The sequence below is a fragment of the Leptopilina heterotoma genome, unplaced genomic scaffold (assembly GCF_015476425.1).
Source record: "Leptopilina heterotoma isolate Lh14 unplaced genomic scaffold, ASM1547642v1 Lhet_6, whole genome shotgun sequence".
Classification (NCBI taxonomy): Eukaryota; Metazoa; Arthropoda; class Insecta; order Hymenoptera; family Figitidae; genus Leptopilina; species Leptopilina heterotoma.
The window spans coordinates 1,834,457-1,857,054 of record NW_025111137.1 but is presented as its reverse complement, the minus strand read 5'-3'; the positions used below and the strand labels follow the sequence as shown (position 1 = coordinate 1,857,054).

The 22,598-nt window shown below is 22.4% G+C and overlaps 1 protein-coding gene across 1 annotated transcript; it reads right to left on the bottom strand.

The window, feature by feature from the left end:
- Positions 1 to 246: 246 nt before the first annotated feature.
- Positions 247 to 21,805, bottom strand: LOC122509092 (laccase-1-like). Its single transcript, XM_043622860.1, has 12 exons — positions 21,612 to 21,805; positions 20,827 to 20,961; positions 19,965 to 20,538; positions 17,094 to 17,383; positions 12,124 to 12,334; positions 8,981 to 9,258; positions 7,809 to 7,932; positions 6,999 to 7,216; positions 5,975 to 6,161; positions 2,978 to 3,190; positions 2,618 to 2,836; positions 247 to 1,138 (listed from the first exon to the last, which is right to left on the bottom strand). Exons 3-12 carry the CDS (start codon positions 20,029 to 20,031, stop codon positions 741 to 743), a joined length of 2,205 nt encoding a protein of 734 aa, XP_043478795.1. The 5' UTR covers positions 20,032 to 20,538; positions 20,827 to 20,961; positions 21,612 to 21,805; the 3' UTR covers positions 247 to 740.
- Positions 21,806 to 22,598: the final 793 nt, after the last annotated feature.

The following is a 22,598-nucleotide window of genomic DNA, read 5'->3' as shown; positions in this document are numbered from 1 at the left end:
ATTTTCTAACAATTTAAAGTGCAATATTAAAAAAAGAAAAATCCAAAATTTGACCAGAAAAGAATTTTGCAAAAAAGAAATAATTGTTATATTTAATTAAAGGAAAATGAATATAATAAATATAAAATAAATAAAAAAATACGAAAAATAAACATAAAATGAAATATACATTAATTACTTTAAAAAATGTATTTATTAAAAAATTATTATTATTATAAATATATTGATCATAAATTACAGTATCGCAATAATATTTAAATACAAGTTCACAGAATGGTAATTATCACAGAGAAAGGGAAGACAATACTTTACAAACATTCGTCTAACTTGTAAAAACATTAAAATGTTTAAAGCGTACAACATAATTGATAACATTGTTTAAAAAAAACTTTTCATATTCATAGTATACAAAAATTCATGAAAAATAGAAAAAGAGTGAAAAGTTTTCAATTCTTTAATCTCTTATTTACATTATTATTACTTTTCGTAATTACTGTTTATAATACTTTTTTCATCAAGTATCACATATAATAAATAAAAAAGAAACGTATATTAAAAATAATGAGAAAAAGTGTCAAAAGTTGCAGCCGAAAATTTTGTTATTATTCGAGCCAAAAATAGAAGAAAAAAAAGGAAAAATGGAAGAAAAAACGAAAATGATAAAAATGATAGAAAGGAATAAATATACAGTTTGGAAAATTTTTCACACAAATACTCATACAATCTCACAGGTTGTGATTTTAAAGCAACGTTCTTAGATGATAAATAACAACGAAAATAAAACTAAATTCAATGATAGACTTTTGAGGGACGAAAATCGATGAGGAAGATTTTGCAGTTATTCCCAGTTCTTGAAGAACAATCGGCAACCAAGCTTTTATTGAATTTTTCACATCTTCCGCATTTTGTACCTCGTTTTCTTTTGGATTTGGTGTTGATGACAAATTCGTTTCTTTATTTACACTGTATTCGGTTGCATTTGCTTCCACAATTTCCGGTGGAGAAAATGGCATAAAACTGTTGCACTGTGGGAAATTTTTTGGAACCGGTGGAAATTCCTCGTGTTCTCCAACTTTAAAGACGAGAGCCATTCCAACTTCAGCATGAAATTCAATGTGACAGTGAAACAGCCAGTAACCTGCGAAAAAAAATTTGTATTATTTTATTTCTTTTTTTAACCAACTTTTATTTATTCTGAAAAAAATATTTATATTATTATATTAATAGTTATTATATATTATTATTACGATGTTGTGTTAAATACAATTATTTTTAATATTTTAATAAAATTCATCAAAACAATTCAATTAGTTTCAAAAATTTTATTAAAAATCTGCGTAAGAATTGAAATATTTTCATAAATAATACAGTTCTTTGCACAAATTCAATTATTATCAATACAATTTTAAGAGAATTTTTCCAGAGAATTAAATTATTATCTTTCAAAATTTTAATAAAATTCTTTAAACAATTCAATTAGGTATTTAAACAAATTTTTTAAATTCTCCAAAAAAATTCAATTATTTTCAAAACTTTTATTAATTAACTTTTATTATTAAATTTCTTCTTAACAATTCAATTATTTCCATAAATAGTAAAATTCTTTGCAGAAATTCTTCAAAATAATTGAATTATTTTCGAAAATTGTATTAAAATTCTGCGCAAGAATTGAATTATTTCCATATAAATAATACAATTCTTCGCAGAAATTAAATTATTTTCAATACGATCTTGATAAAATTTCTAGGAAGAATTCAATATTAGTTTTCCAAATTTTAATAAATTTCTTCACAAGAATTGAATTGAGGGGCTGGATGCTATAATGTGTTATGCGTCATTGACTTAACTTGGCGCGTAACACCTTATAGCATCCAGTCCTTCAATTATTTCCAAAAATAATAAAATTTTTGCCGAAATTTTTTTTTTAATAAAATTTTAATACAATTTAATAAAATATTAATACAATTTAATACAATTTTAATTTTTTTAATTTTTGAAAACAATTCAATTTATAATTTTTCAAAATTTTAATAAAATTGTTTGCAGAAATTCTTTGAAACAATTTAATTATTTTCAAAAAATTGATTAAACTTCTGCACAAGAATTGAATTATGTATGGACATAATTATACATACAATTTTTTGCATAAATTAAATTCTTTTCAACACAATTGTATTAAAAATTTTTGGAAAGAATTCAATTTTTTTTTCAACATTTTAATAAAATTTTTGCAAAAATTCTTCTAACAATTCAATTATTTTCAAAAATTTTTAAAAAATTCAATTATTCATTTATTCTTAAAAATTTTAATAAATTTCTTCACAAGAATTGAATTATTTACATAAATAATCAAATTTTTGCAGAAATTAATTTTTTTCACAATACAATTTTAATAAAATTTTTCAAGAGAATTTAATTATTAATTCTTTTAATTTTAATCAATTTCTTTGTAGAAATTATCCAAAATATTTCAATTATTTTTTTAATTTTTAATAATTTCTTTCGAAGGAGATATGAAGAAAGAAATTTAAATTGAGAGAATTCTTATGGAAAGTTTTAGTAAAATTGATGGATCATCAATTATAATTTACCACATGGGCTTTATTACGGAACTCACCTGGATTATCTGCGTAAAAACGAATAATTGTGTAACCACCATCAGGAATCGTGACTGTGTCCTTGATCGGTGCTCGATGGAGTTTCCGTTGAATTTGTCCTTCCTTATCCAGTCTCTTAACTTCCTCAATTGTTGTATTTTTACCAAGTCTCTCCATGGCCACAACTCGAAATCCATATCCATGCAAATGAAAGGGGTGATTCGCATCGTATACGGCGCCTGTATATTAGAAATTTTACTTTTTATTAAAATTATTATTTAAAAATATTTTTTTAATTCTTGGAAGAATTTTTTATTCTTGGAAGAATTTAATTAAAATTCTGTTTTGCCATTTTTAATAGAAATTCATGTAAAAATCACCTTCATCGATCAAAACAACCTCGACGACGCTTTTTAGTTTTACTTGAAGAACATGGGTGCAAGCACAAAAATCTTTATCGCAATTCTTGACAGTTGATTCGTTGCAAAAAGTGTTCGTATCAATAGAATCCCTCTGAGACAGAAGTGGTATCGATGATGGTTTCATTGTAATATGGTTCAATTGCGGTGTGTACACTTTGTGTCCTTTTTTCACTGAAAAATAATGCTTCAATTAATAACAAGTTGTTCATTTTATGACCATTAAGCTTCCTCAATATATAAAAATTGCGGTTTTGCAAACTTTTGAAAAATTATGTACAAAATTTTATGTCCAGAAGATTGGTTAAAAATAAAATTATATAAATCATTTATAAGTTGTTGTATAAATATTTGGTGAAATTTACACTTTCATTTGCCAATTGCTTCTATTTTATGATAGAATAATCATTTCAAAATATTAATATTAATATTAAATTAATTATGAAAAAAATACCAAATTTGAATTTTTTGTGAAAAAGAAAAATATTTATTAATTTTATAAATTTTGATAAAATATATACTTTGTATACATCAATCGATTCGTTTTCTTGCCAGGAATGTAATTTTGAGAATAATTAATAAAAATATTAACAAATAAAAAAATTATTTCAGAAAATACAAAAAAAAAATTTTTCTGAATTTTAAAAAAATTATATAAAAAAAAATTTTGTACATATTTTTGAAAATCCTTGTGTCAGATTTCAGGTATTAATGACTGCAATAAACCTGCAAAATTTCAGGACAATCCATCAAAATTTGTCTGAGATAATTTGTACACAATTTTTGTGACATACACACACACACACATACACACATACACACACACACATACACACATACATACACACACACATACATCTGGACATTTGCTCATAATTGAATATACATATGTTCTAGATGAAAATGAGTCCATATAACCTTGTTTTGAAAAATTGAAAATCGTCACCAATGCAAAGCTTCCTCATGAGGAAGCAAAATTAATAAATTAGCAAATTTTTTCCACTTATCCAAGAAAATAAAAAAAAATACTTTAAATTAACTAAAATAATTTTGTTCGCACTTATCTTAGAAAATAAAAAAAAAAAATTTATTTGTAATTCATATTTGCGTAAATGGACAATAATTGATTTTCTCGTGTAATTTGTTTGTTTTTCATTTCTAAGCAATTAAATAGAAATTAAGTTTCATTGTTTCTCAGGTTTTTCTTCAAGGATTTAACAAATTTTTTTTTATTTATCAACTTGATTGTTCCAACACGCAAATGCTCTTGGGTTCTTTATTCTTTTTTCTATTTCTTTATTTTTATTTATTCTTCTATCTATTCTTCAATATTATTCAATATGATTATAAGTAACAAATTTTAAATTGTATTATTTGTTATTTTACGGTTGAATGAATTTAAAAATGCATTGAGAGTTTCGAAAAACAAAATAGAGATGCAGATGAGTTTCAGGAGCCGAGAAGTGTAAAGGTAGAAAAAGAGCTCATGGCCACTTTCAATAGTTTCGAGAGGACATGAGAATAAATATTACGTGGTCATGTGCTTTCAAACCTAATTGTATTTAATGATGGAATAGGTTTCTTCAACTTCATAGTGCAATTCTCTTGGCTAATAAATTCCTGCCAATAATATATTAGAATATAAATTATTCTCCTTTCTTTTTTTTAAACCCTTTAACGTTTCCAAAGATGTGAATTCTAAAAATATAAATTCGAAAGTGAAAGAAAAATCATTGTCCAATTTCTCTCATTTTTTTTTACTATTTTATTATCAATTATTTCATGAAATTGAAAATATATCACTTCAATTAAAGTTCGAATTAAATTGAAATTAATTTCAATTTGAGTTGAAATACGAATTGAATTGAAATTAATTTCAATTTGAGTTGAAATACGAATTGAATTGAAAATAATTCCAATTCGAATTAAAATTTAAATTGAATTTAAATGAATTTCAATTTGAGTTGAAATTCGAATTGAATTGAAATTAATTTCAATTTGAATTGAAATTCGAATTAAATTTAAATCAATTTCAATTTGAGTTGAAATTCAAATTGAATTGAAATTAATTTTAATTTGAGTTGAAATTCGAATTGAATTTAAATTTATTTCAATTTGAGTTGAAATTCAAATTGAATTAAAATTAATTTTACTTTTAAAATTTATTTCAATTTGAGTTGAAATTCGAATTGAATTGAAATTAATTTTACTTTTAAAATTTATTGCTGCCTCATGAGAAAGCTTTGCATTGGTGACGATTTTCAATTTTTCAAAAGAAGGTTATATGGACTCATTTTCATCTAAAACATATGTATATTCAATTCTGAGCAAATGTCCAGATGTATGTGTGTGTGTGTGTGTATGTCACAAAAATTGTGTACAAATTATCTCAGACAAATTTTGATGGATTGTCCTGAAATTTTGCAGGTTTATTGCAGTCATTAATACCTAAAATCTGACACAAGGATTTTCGAAAATATCTACAAAAATTTTTTTTATACAATTTTTTTAAAATTCAAAAAAAATTTTTTTTTGTATTTTTAATTACATTCCTGATAAGAAAACGAATCGATTGATGTATACATCAAAGTATATATTTTATCAAAATTTATCAAATTAATAAATATTTTTCTTTTTAAAAAAAAATTCAAATTTTGTATTTTTTTCATAATTTATTTAATGTTAATATTAATATTTTGAAATGATTATTCTATCATAAAAAAGAAGCAATTGGCAAATGAAAGTGTAAATTTCACCAAATATGTATATAACAACTTATAAATTATAAATGATTTATATAATTTTATTTTTAACAAATCTTCTGGACGAACCCTTTTGTACATAGTTTTTCAAAAGTTTGCAAAACCGCAATTTTTATACATTGAGGAAGCTAAATGGTCATGAAATGAACAACTTGTTTAAGTAATGTTTGTTAATAATTTTGTAAATTTGTTTTACCTTGATGAAAGTCATAGAGATTCTTTCGATGATAAACTGGATTACTGGCATTGTAAAAGTCATACGTTATGTAAAATTGATAATCCGGGTCTTTAATATTAGATTCGTCGTCAGGATCCATTGAATCAAACAGAGGAATACTGATAGTATCGTTTGTTTCCGTGCCCATGTTAAATCCATTTATTTCCTAAAATCAAATACAGAAGATAAACGAAAATTACTTTTTGCATAACAAATTAACAAAACACAACAAGCCGGTATTTAAACAAATGATTTATGAGTATTTTACGTAATATAATCCTTTTCTATTTTTTGTTTTAAAAATATTTATTTACCATAAAATAATTTTTTTTAATGATCCCAAAATTTTGAACGAAATTTATTTCTTCAAATTCAAAACTAAATTTTTATTATAATTTAAATTAATTTACTTCATATTTCGCTATTTATTTATTTAGTTTATTTATGTTTATATTCATGGATTAATAATTGTTAATTAATTAATTAATCTTCTGTATTAATAATCGTTCTATACCAGTAAATAATCAATTTTAAAATTAATGTATTGAAAATTATTGAAATCTTGTGAAACATTTATCAAAAAATTGAATTCTTTGAAAGACTTTGAAAACATTTCTGAAAATAATTGAATTTATGAAGAATTTTATTATTTATGAAAACAATTGATTTTTTTCGAAGAATTCGTATTATTTATGGAAATAATTTGTTTCGAAGAATTTTATTATTTTTAAAAATAATTAAATTCTTCCAAAGAATGTTATTATTTATGAAAATAATTGAATTCTTAGGAAAAATTTTTGAAAATAATAAACAAAATAATTAATTATGTACTTTATAAGTGAATTTTTAAAATTTCGAATATGCAATTTTTTCAAAAATTGAAATTAATTTTTGAATTTATGAAATTACTTTTTCTGACTGACAAAAATGAGATAACTGCGAAGAAATTTGAGATTCTCTTGAAATAAAATAAAAATTGTGGATTGAAAATGTAAATTTTTACCGTAACATTGAGTGGAACTCTTCGTTCATAAGAAATGGGCGAAGTTGGTATCGAATCATTTGCTCCTTCGTAATGAAGAACTGCTACTTGATATGCTTTTGTGAAAGCTTCGCCACAATCCAAAAGTCCTCGGAAATGCATCCAATAATTTCCCACCTCTTGATTCATTTCGACAATAAAGTCAAATCTTTCCCCAGCATAAGAGATCAACGATTGCGCTGTAATACATAAACGAAATTTATTAATTTATATTCTTTCAAAATTTTTACTTATTTTTTAAATAAATTTTCTTTTTATTTTCTTTATATTTTCTTTACATTTTCTTTATTATTCTTCTTTCTTTATTCTTTCTCAATATTTTTTCTATTAATTATAATGTCTTTCTCATTTTGTTCATTCGAAACGGGAAAAATTGAAATTGAATTCTTCAACGGACTTTTTTCTTATGAAGCTAAAATTACCAACGTTTACGTCAATACAAAAAGGAAAAAAAAATATTCTTTCCTTTTTGTATTGACGTAAACTTTGGTAATTTCAGCTTCATAAGAAAAAAGTCCGTTGAAGAATTCAATTTCAAGAATTCAATCTCAATATCAATTCAATTTTTTTGAATTAAATAGAGACGGAGAAATTTGTTGATAAATTCTACATTTTTCATTTTCATTTCGTCGACATAAACGTTGGTAAATTTCAACTTTATTTTTTCTTCATTACTGATAAATTTAAAGCAATAAAATGATTTCATTAATTTTATTACGAAATGTAGCTTTCCCATTTCGAAAAGTGTGATTCAATTGTGAAAAGTCTAACCTTCAATGGGTTCGATGTCGTTCCCATCACTGTTAACAACGTAGAATGTATGATTGTCAATCGTCATTTGAATCGGACAGTTTAGAAATTCTGCATTTATCAGTCGAAATTTGTATCTCATATTCTGCAAAAAAAAATTAAAAATTTTAATAAACAAGAGTTGTTACACTAGTAAATTGAAATTAATAACTTTTCTCCAACACTTGCTCTGAAAGGAGTACTTTTCTTGGTAGAAAAGTGTGGCGAAAGTAGAACTTTTCTCAACTGCTCTGAAGAGCGTGGCGAAAGTAAAATTTGGCGTGGCGAAAGTAAATTCAGCGTGGCGAAAGTAATTTTTAGCGTGTCGAAAGTAAATTTGGCGTGGCGAAAGTAAATCATGAATTTATTCTTTTTTCTTGTTCTTTGACCGAGATTTATTTTGTATCTAACTTCTTCCCCACTCAAAACATTCGTCTTTTATTATATTAAACATAAGAACATTTTAAATAAAAATTATACGAAACTCACGAAGAAACCTTTCCTCGCAAGGCGTAGGAGAAAACGTAGTGCACAACTCGTGGTGAAAGAATGATTTTTCTCGAGTGATTGCTGCTCTCGCTACGCTCGAGCCGCAAACTTCACTCTCGAAAAATCACACTTTTGCCACTAGTTGTACAATGTACTATTACTTAATTTTCATCATTTTCATATAAATATTAAATGCAAATATTAAACTATAAAAATTAAATACAAATATTAAATATAAATATTTTACACTGAGAAAACAATATATTTGAATCAGATATAATTCTGTTTGTTATACAGTCAACCAAAAATTATTTTTGAACTAAACATAATAATTTTGATTAAATAAAAATTACGTTTAATTCAATTACAAAATATGTTACAATTAAAACATATTTTTTTGGTTAACTACTTAAGTATTTTTGGATTAAAAAAAGTGTTTTCAGTGTATTATTGAAAATAAATATTAAAAGTGACTCAATTTTTCTAAAACTGTCATAAGGAATTTATATTTAAACTTGAAACTCATTATCATGAAGGTGTAAAAAATAAAGACACTTTACGTGACGTCACAGCCTTTGAAAGTGCTTTACATTGCAAGGTTCAAAATTTTCACCTTGAAATTTCACTCGAAGGTTTGAAAATATTTTTTTCCTTCTTTCTTTTACCTGCTTGACGCGATATGTAGCTACTGGCAAGGTTACGGATGTTCCATTGACGTCGATAACTTGCTTAAATTGTCCTAAACCGTTAATTAAAATATTTGGCGGTTTATTACTCGTTCCCGAGTGATAATGACCTAAAAATGCATCGCCGCCCATTTTATGCTCCCAGTCCATTACTATCACTTGAAAATTGTCCTCGTCATACAAAGCCTTGTGAGGATCTTCCTCGGGTGGCACTCTCACTATCATTGCTCCGAAAACTCCATCGCCCCTTTGAAAACCTGCATAATAGATGTTTTATCAAAAATTGAGAAAATCCTAATATTACAAAAAATATGAATATAAAAAATAAAATAATATGTATAATAATTAATAATCTATATTAATAATCGTTGTATTCCGGTAATCTGTTCGCAGTTTGCAGTTAGTCGCTGTTTGCTTCTTTGTTTCCTAACTTTTTAAATAATTTTTCTTTTAAATGTTTAAAATTTTTAAATTAATTTACTGAAAATAATTGAATTCTTGTAAAGTATTTATCCAAAAATTTGAAAATAATTGAATTCAATTCAAGAATTTTAACAACATTTTTTTCAATAATTCAATTCTTTCATGAAAATGTAATTAAAATTGTATTAAAAATAATTTAATTCTTGAAAAGATTTTTATTAACATTCTTTAAAATAATTGACATGTTTTTGAAGAATTTATTTCAATATTCTTGAAAATAATGAAGTTTGTTTTGATAATTTTTACTGAAAAATTTGAAAGTAATTGAATTTTATGAAGAATTCAATTATTTTCAATAATTGTAATAAAATTCTTTGCAAAAAGTCAATTTATAAATAATAAAAATCTTCGTAAAAAATTTAATTATTTTTAATATAAATAATAAAATTCTTATGAGGGTTTCAATTATTTTCAATACAATTTTAATTCATTTCTTCGAAAATTTCAATTATTTTTAAAAAGTTTGTAAAAGATCTCCTAGAAAAATCAATTATTTTAAAAAATAATTGAATTTCTCAAAGGAGTTCAATTATTTAAAAAACTTTTAACAAAATTCAATTCGAGAATTCAATTATTTTAAATACAATTTTAATTGAATTCCAGGGAAAATAAAATTATATTTAAACATTTTTTTTAAATTCTTCAAAAGAGTTCAATAACATCAATTAATACTACATTTTTCACAGGAATTCAATTATTTTAAATACAATTTTAATAAAATTCTTCTCAAAAATTCACTTATTTTTTAAAATTTTGCAAAAATTCAATTATTTGTAGAGATAATAAATTTTTTCGCAGGAATTCAATTATTATTTAAAAAAGTTTTAATAAAATTATATTCAAGAATTCAATTATTTTCAGAAATAATTAAATTGTCGATGTACTGAAAATCATTGTATTCTTGTAAAGTATTTATAAAAAAATTTGAAAATAATTGAATTAATTTCAAGAATTTTATGAACATTTCTTTCATTAATTAAATTCTTTTGAGAAAATGTAATTAAAATTTTTTTGAAAATAATTTAATTCTTGGAAAGATTTTTATTAAAATTCTTTAAAGTAATTTAATTGTTTTAAAGATTTTAATTCAATATTCTTGAAAATAATTAAGTTTTTTAGAATAATTTTTACTAAAGATTTTGAAATTAAATCCTTTCTAAATAATGATTATTAATAATAAAAAATGATTCATCACTGATTTTTGATTCAGAGAGAAAATGCAACCTTTGATTACTACTTCGCGACATTTGCATAATTGGAACGAAGAATTATAAATAAATATTCTAATTTCGCACTAGATGCATAATTTTTAACACAATAAGCAATGAGACTAAAAGATTATTATTTTTAAAAAATCGTTAATTCTTCAAATTTATTTTCTTTTCTCTAATCTAAAAATTAAAATTACTATTAAATTTGTAGTTAAATATTTTAATTTGAATAATAAATAAATACTGCTGCATTTAAAATGTTTAGTCATGACTTTTCCTCCAACTGGACTTTCCTGGTTGCTATTATTAGTCTTGGAAATTCCTTGAGACTGGTTTAAGGATAAAATGTTCTTTTCCGAAAAAATGTACAAATAATTACATCGGGAAAATTTATCAAAAAAAAAAAGAAAAGGAAATTTAAAGAATCAAATGAATAAATTCGAATGTTAACATTCTTGATTCTACAAATCAATGAAAATCTATTGTCAATTTTTTCAATTAAAAATATATCACATCAAATATCTATTCTCAGTATTTAAATAAAAATTCAATTAAATAACTATTGTATAGAATTAAAATTTGGGGGCTATCATACGCATCAAATTTACTTGAAATTTTTTTTCTCTGTTTCTAAAAACGAATTGAGAATATTTTTTTTTAATTTGAAGCTTCATTATATTATATCACATATTGAAGTAATTAAATAATTAATGCAAGTGAAAGTTAGTATTTTTACTACAGATATTTTGTTTTCCAAAGTATTATAATTTATGTCAATATAAATGCTATTTAAAATGAGACCATTTAGTAAAATTATTAGAATTTCAAACAAAATTTAGAAGTTGTTTAATTAACTTTATCATATTTCAATTAATTTAATTTGTTGCAGTTATTTTAGTTTCAAAAGATACGGAATTCTTTGTTTAAAAAGCTAAATGTACAATTATTTTTTTGAATAATTAAAATTTTTGTAATCAAGATTATTTTTAATTTTAAAATTATTTTGAGAATATAAGTATGAAATATGTAACTTGAATTTTTGCGAAATTCAATTTTTCTCGTACAATAAGAAAGTTTAATAGCAGTAATAGTAATTTAACAAAATTTATCGGATTCACTTGAAATTCATTTTTAATGACGAATTGACGTTAAATTTTAGAAATTTAAAATAGAGCTTTCATTTGTCTGACTTTCTTCTAATTTATCTGATTCAATGATTTTTGGGATGAATTTGGCAAAGTTTTAAAATGATTAATTTCTATAATTCTTTTTTTCGTTATGCACGGAAAAAAATATTAACCTGGAAAAACTACAAATTTCACTGTATTAGCGAAATTTTTGGCAAAAGTATCTAAATATTTTTACTCTGCACCCAGAGGAAAATTGTAAACAGTTGAAATATTGTTTTTGAAAATTGAAAAATGGTACCAATGTGAGAATGCCAAAAATGTGTTCCTGGAGTGGCGGCTTCGTAATGATAGCGGAAAGTATTTCCAGGCAGAATCGGGCACTGGGTGACGAAAGGCACACCGTCCATGTAAGGTGTTGTTCGATGATGTTGACCATGCCAGTGCATCGAGGTGCTGTCCGAAGACATCATGTTTGTCACGTCCACTATCACCCGGTCACCTCTGCACACCTGCAATATTACATACGTTGCGTTGTTGTGATATTTCAATTCATTTTCTCTTTTTTTTCTTCTCCAAGAAAAATCTACCGAAAGGAGAAAATAAAAATTATTTTCTTAATTGTACCTACTTGACAATTTTTATTAAAAATAATGACAAGAATCTATCTATAGTCTATTTTCTTTATTAATAATCGTTGAATCTGGAAATATGTTCGCAGTTTGAAGTTAGTTCAAGTAAAAATATTTCATTTATATTATTTCTTTTATAATTTTGTATCTGAAATAATTTAATTCTTATAAATAAATTTATCCAAATTTATTCTTCAAAATAATTAAATTTGTTAAGAAGATCTTTAATTAAAATCTTTAAAAATAAGTTAATTCTTACGACAAATTTAATTAAAATAACATTAAAAATATTTAAATATTTATTAAGAGTTTTATTAAAATTTTTGAAAATATGTAATTGAATTTCTGCGAAGAATTTGATTAATTATGAAAATAATTCAAACTAAATTTTTTTTTTCTTAGATTAAGTATTATTGAAATTTTTCAAAATAATATAATTTTTGCGAAGAATTTTATTCAAATTCTTAAAAATAATTAAATTCCTGCGAAGAATTTTATTAATTATGAAAATAATTAAATTCTTATAAATAATTTAATTAATTATGAAAATAATTCAATTCTGATAAATAGTTTATGAAAATTTTGCAAAGTAATTGAATTTCTGCGAAGAATTTTTTAAGTAATTTAATTAAAATTTTATTCAAAATGTTTTAATTCTCTTAAAGAATTTAATCAAAATTTTTCGAAATATTTGAACTTTTGTGAAGAATTTTAACAAATTTAAAAAAAATAATTAAACTCTTTTGAGAAATTATATTGAAAATAATCGAATTCCAGCAAGGAATAATTCTTGTCAGAAAATTATTAATGTTCAATTAAAAAATTGGGAAAAGCCGAGTGTCACTTTGATTCCACATTACTGGAAAATATTTCCTATTGAATTAATAATATTTCTGCTACAAAGGATTTCACAGAAATGTTGTTAATTCAAGAGGATATATTTTTTCCTCATTGACGAAGTTGACAAGTTTATCGGTTTAAAAAAATTAATTTCTTTTCAATTTTTAACATTAATGTTGCATAAAAAGCATTGTTTCGAATTTATTCATCCTACTTTTTAATTTGAAAGAATTCTGAGTTAACCTCAGAGTTAAATGAACTTTTATTTAAAAGATTTTCCATTCAACAATAATTCGACTCAGTAAAATTTTTAAACAAAATTCCCATCTCAGAATTTTTATTTGCACGATTTTTTGTTTTTATAGTATTGTTGAAAAGCTCAATTTTTATTTGACAGAATTTTTATTTTTATAAAAATAAATAGAAAGAAAATTTTTGTCAAGAATTCAAAATAATTCCAATCAAAAATTTTCATGCTAAAAATGGAGATTTGGTTAAATATACATGAATTTTTAAAATGAAAATACAATGTATTAAATAAAGTTAATTAAATGAATCAAATTGTTGAGTATTAAATGAAATTAAACGAAATTTCTGTCAAATATTCGATTAAACGGAAATTAGAAATTTCTGTTAAATGGAAATTCGAACTGATTTTTAAAAAATTTTCATGCGCTCCAAAATTTACACAATTTTATTGGAATTTTCATGAGATTTCCATAATTCCTTGAACCAAAATGAATTTCTATGATTTCCAGGTTTTCCGTGCCTTGTAAAAACCTTGTAAATTCATTCCAAAATTTAATTAATTAATTAAAAATAAAAACAGAATTTAAAACTGAAAAAAGAAATTAAAGCTGAAAAAATAAATTAAAGCTGGAAAAGGAAACTATAAAAATGAAAAAAGAAATTGAAGTTGAAAAAAGAAACTAAAAATGAAAAAAATTAAACGTAATTAATTAACAATGTATGAATTTCATGATTAAAAAAAGTTTGCAATGAGTTTACATTAATGTTTATTGTTTTTCCTCAACATTAAGTGCATTCCTCATTTTTTTCATTAAAATAATTCGAATGTAATTAAATGGTAAATTGTATTTAACGATATTTAAAAAAAAGTAAAATGATTTTTAGAATTAAGCTAATTGCGCGCGCGGAAAATTGACTCTGCAATAAAAAAAACCACGCTAAAGAGACATTTTATTTCAAAGATTGACGTATCTCTATCGAAATTTACATTTTTCATCGCACATGTGAATTTATAATAACATCTTTTATCTTTTATCTTGTTCTAATTTATACTATACATTCAATATACCGTCTACGATTCTATTTAACAATAGACTTTGTAATTACTACACTAGAAAATTCTTGAAGAAGAAAAAAAAACTATTTTGCTCGTGTATTATATGCCTTTTATCAATATAATTAGGTTTTCAATTGAGAAAAAAAGAAGAAAAATGACTGTATACATAAAAGAAAAACGACACGTAGACAATCGTATTTCCCCGCAATTTTTTCAAAAAATTTATTCATTCAACTTCATAGTAATTGAAATAATTATTATTCAAACTTGATTCTTTTTTTTGCTTCAATCCGGAACTGAAGAATAATTTATTTATGAAAGTAAAAATTAAAAAATGATTAAATTGCTTTGAAACTTTATGAAAAATTATTTTTTATAAACCCGAAATATAGAATTCATTAGTTAGAATAGTTTTTAATTTCAATTTAATTTTCTAAAATGTTTCTGGTATTTAAATAATTGAATTCTCGTTTTGAACTTTATGATAAGAATTGATTTGAAAAAGAATATTTCAGTTCAAATTTTAGAAAATATTTCTAGAATTGAAAGAATTGCAGTTTTAATTTTTAGAAATAATTAAATTTCAAAAGGTTTTATATTGAAAGTATTTTGAAATTTTAATTCCTCGTGGACAAATAAATAACGATATTCCAATATTATTGGAATATCGTTATTTATTTAAAATTTTTCAAAATTCATTAATTTTTGTTTAATAATTATTATAATTATTAAACAAAAATTAATGAATTTTGAAAAATTTTAATTTAGAAATTCCGAAAAAATGAGGTTTTTAAAAAATCGTAATTCAAATTTTTTGAAAATAGTCGAATTCTTAAAAATAATTTTAAAAAATTGAAGAAGTAGTAAATTTTCTCAAATTTCATAAAAATAAATTTTATATTTCAAAGACTTTTATTTTCTCATCTTAATTTTAATAAAATTCTTCGCAAGAATTCAATTATTTTCATAAATAATAACATTCTTCGTAAGAATTCAATTACTAGTATAAATAGTAACATTTTCTGCAAAAACTCAATTATTTTTAAACATTTTAATAAAATTACACGAACGAATACAATTATTTTCTAAAATTTTAATAAATCCTTCAAAACAATTCAATTATTTTCTTAAATAATAAAATCTATTGCAAAAATTCAATTATTTTCAAAAAACTTTCAAGAAAGAATTCAATTTTTTTCTTAACTTGATATAAAATATTCCAATAAAATTCAAATATTTTATAAAATTTCAATAATTTCTTTGAAAAAATTCAATTATATTTATTCGATTATTTTTAATACAATTTTAATAAAATTTCATTAAAGAATTCATATTTTTTTAATTTTTAATAATATTTTTCAAAAAAATTCAATTATTTTCTAAAATTTTAATTAAATTAAATAATTAAATTTTTAATTTCAATTATTAATAAGCACGATTATTTTAAAACCTTGAAAGAAATTGTTCATAAAATTTAATTATTTTCAAAATTTTTTATTAAAATTATTAAAGAAACTTAATTATTTAAAAAAAATTCAAAGAAATTCTTCAAAACGAATTTAATTAGAATTTTCAAAAATTTTAACAAAATTTTTCGTGAGAATTCAATTATTTTCCTAAATAATAAAATTCTTCGAAGGAATTCAATTATTATCAAATTTTTTGATAAGATTCTTTGCATTAATTCGATGATTGTCAATACATTAATTTTAAAATTGAAAATATTTAAAAAGACTAATTATTTAAAAAGTTAAGAATCAAAAAAGCAAACAACAATTAAATTCAATCTGCGAACAGATTACCGGAACACAACGATTATTAATAGAATATAGATTATTCATTAATTATTATTTTCCTTCAAAAATTATATTTTATTCTAAAATTCTAAAAAATAATTTACTTTTTGAAAAATTGCATTTACACCTAATTTTTAGATATAATTAAACTTCAAAAGGTTTTACTTTGAACATATTTAAAATTTCAATTAAAATAAATAACAATTAGTTTTTAAATATTTCTTTAACAAAAATTGTACGATTTTTAAATACTTTAATTTAGAAATTCTAAAAAAAATATTTTTGAAAAATTGTAATTAAAATGTTCTTGAAAATAATTGAATTCCCGAAAAAAATTTTCAAAATTAAGACAATTTAAGGTTTTTTAAAATTTAATTGAAATAAATTTTATATTTGAGAGAATTCGATTTTATGAGTTTAAAAAATTATTTTGAAATAAAATCGTACTTTTTTAAGAATTATATTTTTTAAAAAATAAGAAACTTTTATTAAATTTCAAAAAAGAATTTTTTGTAGCTCTTAAAAATTGCAAAATTAAGTTATGCTAGTTCTGTAATAAAAAGACTGTTTATTTAAAAGAAATGTAATCTAATTGAATTCTAATTTAGAAGAAATGCATATAATATTTTCGACTTGTCTTTTGGTTAAAATTTTTGTTCACTAAAATGAAAAATTTTTCAAAATTCACATTTTATACCTCGATTGCAGGTCCTGGCATTTGTCGATTCACAACAGTAATTGGTCTCGGAATTCCGTCTGCCGTGATGCAATGTGGTCGAAAACAGTCTGTAAGATTTTTAGGACAATTGAAACAGGCTTTGCTCATTGTGTGATAAGATTCAACTGCAAATTTATAGCGACACTCCATTGGGGGTTCTTTAGAATTACATGGTCTTTTACATGGATGTTTTGACCAATCCACCTCGTCCGGAATTTTCACTATTAAATCGTCATCCCAATTATAACCATGGGCTGTAATTACTGTCTCTGAAATTAAAACCAAATCACTTAGAACTTTAATCAAAATTGAAACAAAATTATGCAAAAAATTAAATTAAATTATAAAAAATTTAACTATAAGTTATAAAAAATTATTTTCATTTTATACTGTAGGTTATATGGTTACAATAAATAATTAAGAAATTATTTTTGTTATTATTTTTTTATAAATAATTCATACAATAAAAAATAATTGTTAATGACAAATAATAAATTTTGTAAACCCGTTATATAAAAAAATAGACTGTTATGAAATAATTTACATAAATAACTAAATAATTTATATTTGGTAAACATAAATATTAGAAGAAACAATAAACCAACCAAAAAATTAAATTTTTTTCATGTTTACAATTTTATATAGAAGTTATGTGACATTACCTAACAGTAATATATCATTTCAATCAATTTTTGTTATTTTGAACTTTCATATTCGTCCTTAATACTAATCGGATTTAATTAATAACCATGTTTTTAAGACTTGATTTCGAAAATTTATTTTTTTAAATATAATTTAGTCATAAATTGTCATGAGCATTGTCATTGATAAACAATCATTCATGTAAAAATTAATCATCTCAGCAATAATTTTTTTTTATTTCGACGATAAATTCTCTCTTAATTAACAAATTTAACGCTGTCTTAAAATTATATTTTTATTGCAATAATTTTGCATCACTATGAAAAAAAAAAAATAATTTAAAAGTTTTAGATGTAAAATTGGATTTTTTGAGAATCAATAATTTATAAAAATATTTTTAATAGTAATTTTTAGTATAAGTATCCATTTAAAAGTAAAATTTTTTCAAACAATTTAAGAAGACGGAGAAAATTTTGAGAGAATGAAAAATTTCTGTAAATAATTATTACTAAAATCGACTTTTTATCTGCCGGCATCGATAAAAAATTCTATAATAATAATAGAATTACATGCCATTGAAACATGTATAAAGACTGCTATAAAAAAGTTGTTAAAGAAAAAAAACTTCCAGATCATTATATCATAGAATCTCTCAAACGTGAAATTAAAAATTGAAAAATGCAAAATCGAAAGAATCTTGAAAAAGTTATTTTTTAATAAAAAATGTTTATAATATTCAAAGTCAAGAATCGAAGAAAACATTTATAATTATAAATAATTATGTTAAAGAAAAAAGTGCAAGGAAGTTTTTCTCTAATTATGAATTTTTCTTCAATGAGATTTATAAATTTTACAAACACAAAATGAAAAATCTATTCTTAGATATTAGTAAAATTATTAATATAATTTTTAATTGTGTGAATTTAAAAATTATTTTTAAAAATTGTAGATAAAAATTTAATTAATCAATTAGTTAAATTATTCTCGATACGATTTGAATAAAATTTCTCAAAAGAATTCAGTTATTTTTAAAAATTTTATCAAATTCTTTACATAAAAATTCAAATATTTTCAATACATTTCACTAAAATTTCTCAAAAGAATCCAAATTTGAAAAATTTCATAAAATTCTTCGCTAAAATTCAATTATTTTCCACGATTTTAATAAAATTCTTAGCAAAATTTCAATTATTTTCATAATTTTTAAAATTTTTCGCAGTAATTAAATTTTTTTTAAAGAATTTTAATAAAATTCTTCACAGAAACCCAATTACTTTGAAACTTTTTCAATTATTTTATTAAAAAATTTTATTATTTTGAGAAATTTCCAATAAAATTCTATATAAAAGAAAAAAATTTAGATAAGTAGGTACTTCAAAAAAATTGAATTCTTTTCCTAAATAATAAAATTCTTAGCAAGATTTCAATTACTTTCATAATTTATAAAAGTTTTCATAGGAAATTTTGGTAAAGTTCTTAATAAGAATCCACTCATTTTTAATACAATTTAATAAAATTCTTTCTTGAAAGAATTCAATTATTTAAAAAATGTTGAGTATAATATTCTTCACAGAAATTTAATTATTTTCCAAAATTTTGATAAAAATCTTTTCAATAAGAATTTAAATATTTTTAATTTAATTTTAATTAAATTTCTCTTAAGAATCAATTTATTTTTAAAGATTTTAATATAGTTATTAACATAGATTAACTAAAAAGAATTTTAGCAATATTATTAATAAAGATTTTTAGACAAGTGAGATTAAAAATTAATTTTAGAAATTGTAAATAACAATTTCATTAATGATTAATTTACTGTCACGAATTGAAAAATTTATTTCAAATTAAGACGTGTGAAATAAAAAAATTTTGTTTCAAATTAATTGTAAATAAAATTTTTATTAATCATTGATTGCCTCACGTTTGCATTGGTTTTAAATTTTTATTGTCATTTTTTCAAGTTTATCTCGAAATATACAATTTTTAGTTGAATTATATCTTTTCTTATCATTTTATCACTTGCATACACAATTTTGTCACTACCTTATTTTTTTTTCTCAAACTTTAATTATGAAAAAGATTAATTTTCACTTTTGTAAAATATGCCCGAATCAAATAAATTTTTTTTTTAATTTTCAGTTTATTTTTTATTTGGAAAAATTGAAATTTTGAACTAAAATGAAAAAATTAGGTAAAATAAATCATTACCTGTGAGAATAAATTGAATTTCCAGCTGAAGTAAAAAACTGACGAAAATCACTTTGAAGAATGACATTTTTTTTCCTTTTTTGCAGAATTATTTGAGACGAACAATTCCACAGAATTTATAAAAAAAAAAATTTTCGTGTCAAAAGTGATTTTTTTTACTATTCTCGAATGAAGCACTTTCACTGTTTTTGAAAATTGAATAATTTCTTCTTGTGAGAGAAATTTGAAATTTTCTTTTTCGGAATTTAGTTGCGAGACGTCGACTCTCCACCGGAAGTAGAGCTCGAGGGGCGCTCTCAAAGAAGTTCCGGAGAGGAAAATCTTTTGAGTATAACTAAAATCACAGACGAAAGACAACGAAGAACTGCTTCCCGAGAACTTTGTTCCCTTCTACTATACAAGTATCTCGCGGAGGCCACTTGTACCCCACACGCAAAATCATCCTTCTCTTTTATATCCAAACCTGATAGGAAATTATCTTCTCATCTCGAGAGAGATTCATCCCCTGTGTGTGATCCACATTTCCAAATTTCTCCATTCTCCAGGTACAAACTTTCGAGACTTGTTTAAAAACCTTAAATTTAAATATTAAATTAAATACTATAAGGAATTGAATTAAAAACTTTTAACTTTTCTTTTAATTTCAAAATTTCTTCCCTATTTACTATTTCAATAAATTAAAAAATTGAATTTTTCGATTTCTTTTGTGTTTGCAAATTGCAAAAAATGCAAATCGAAATATATTTGTAAATATCGTTTAGAATATGACAAAATAAATTCCTCTCGGGCAATTTACATCACAGGCAATAAATAAATTACAAGTGTTCATACAAAGTACATAAAATGTTGAATAAATACATACCGAAAATTGTACATTGTCTTTTCAACCTGAGTCTTTATTTCCAAGTAAGTGTAATTCATCTGACGGGACTATTATTTCAGCAGTTGAGTAAATATGCAAAAATAACTGCCTCCCTAAAAGGAATACAAGTTTTGCCTGAAAAATTTAAAAAGATATTATAATCATAACAAGTACAGTCACCTACATTACACGAAAAAAAACTTGTATCTTGTACCGATAGTAATGTGCATAAAATTTAAAAGTTAAAGACACGAACATTATTATTGTCGCACAATCGTAAAATCCTCATTTACACAGTGCTGAAATATTCACTTTTTATCGATTTAAATTAAATAAGCATTTTTTTCGTAATTTAATTAAAATAAATAAAAAACATTCTAATCACTAAAAGTATAACAAGAATTTTTTTAATATTTATGAAATTTGATTAAATTTTATTTTGATGATTTAACATATTTGGATTTATTACGATATTAATTATTACAACGGCTTGTAAAATTATTATTAATCAATTTTTATATTTTTCAAATAAATAAATTGTTGAATTTTTTGGAAAATATTGAAAAACTATATTTTTTCAAAATATATTCTTTTTCACGTTAATTTAATTAAAATTACTTTTAAATTTTCTTTTTTGTCTGAATTTGTCAATTCAATTTTTCTGAAATTTTCCAATATGTATTCATTAATTAGCAATTAATTTTATCATTCACGTTATAAATCAAATGAAACCTGCATATTTAAAACTTGTTTTTTTAATGATAAATCGTAAACAAATTTTATACTTCTCAAAATGTTATTGAGAATAATGAAGAATACAAAAACATGGGAAGTTTTTTGCAAAAATATCAGCAATCTTAATCATCCACCGCATTAAAAATAAGCGTATATTCAAATTTCTCATTGGCTCTCCATAAAAATGTTGCGTAATATATACCCATCATTTGTTTTACGTTATTCTTCCAAACGATACTTTCTTCTGAAATAAAAATAAAAATTACAACACATTATTTACTAAAATTTTTTTAATTAAAAAATTTCAAATTTGCAAAAATTTACAAGAGTTTAATCTAAAAATTAAAATTAATCACTTATAATAATATTTAGTGATATACTAAAATAGAAAACTATTAATAAACAATTCGATAAATATTTTTTAAAAATTTACAATCAGTTTATTGTTAGAAAAAAAAGAAAAATTCCCCTCTTTTAATATGTAGATTTTGATCAATATTGATAAATTTAAGACAAAATAATAATGAAGATTAAAATGGATTAAATGTTAATTTATTTAAAAGCAATTTATCATTCGATAATTTCGGTTTATTTATTATTAACTTTACATATTTTTTTTAATTCTCGAAAAATAAAAATTTCCAAAAGCAAAAATTAATGAACTCTGAAAACTTTCATTTTCAAACTTACAAATTGTCAACTCACTTGATATTTAATGCACTCGTGATTAAACAGATAAAGAGATAACAGGAATCTGCCGTTGTCTCTCACCCATAAAGCTTATTATTTTACTATTTTTATAGACAAATTGGAAATTACATTTATGTCTCTCGAGAGTCATTTTTGCTAATTTTCACGCTTTTTGTGTATTTCGAAAGAGAGAATTAAAAAAAAATTGTTTTTCATATAAAAATTCTCTTCTAATAATTGAAGGCGGAAAATGTTAATTTAATTTTTTGACAAAAAAGAATTAAAACAAAATTTTTTTCTTATAAGGAGAATTCTTTTTTTAATTTAATGGCAAAGAACGTGAAATG

What these genes read in the sequence shown, in the direction of transcription:
- LOC122509092 (XM_043622860.1), bottom strand. Translation starts at nt 20,031, where the DNA reads ATGTCATTCTTCAAAGTGATTTTCGTCAGTTTTTTACTTCAGCTGGAA. An exon ending in TTTTTGGCATTCTCACATTG is followed by an intron (nt 9,259 to 12,123) that starts GTACCATTTTTC and finishes TCTATTATGCAG; the next exon opens with GTTTTCAAAGGGGCGATGGA. An exon ending in CTACATATCGCGTCAAGCAG is followed by an intron (nt 7,933 to 8,980) that starts GTAAAAGAAAGA and finishes TTTTTTTTGCAG; the next exon opens with AATATGAGATACAAATTTCG.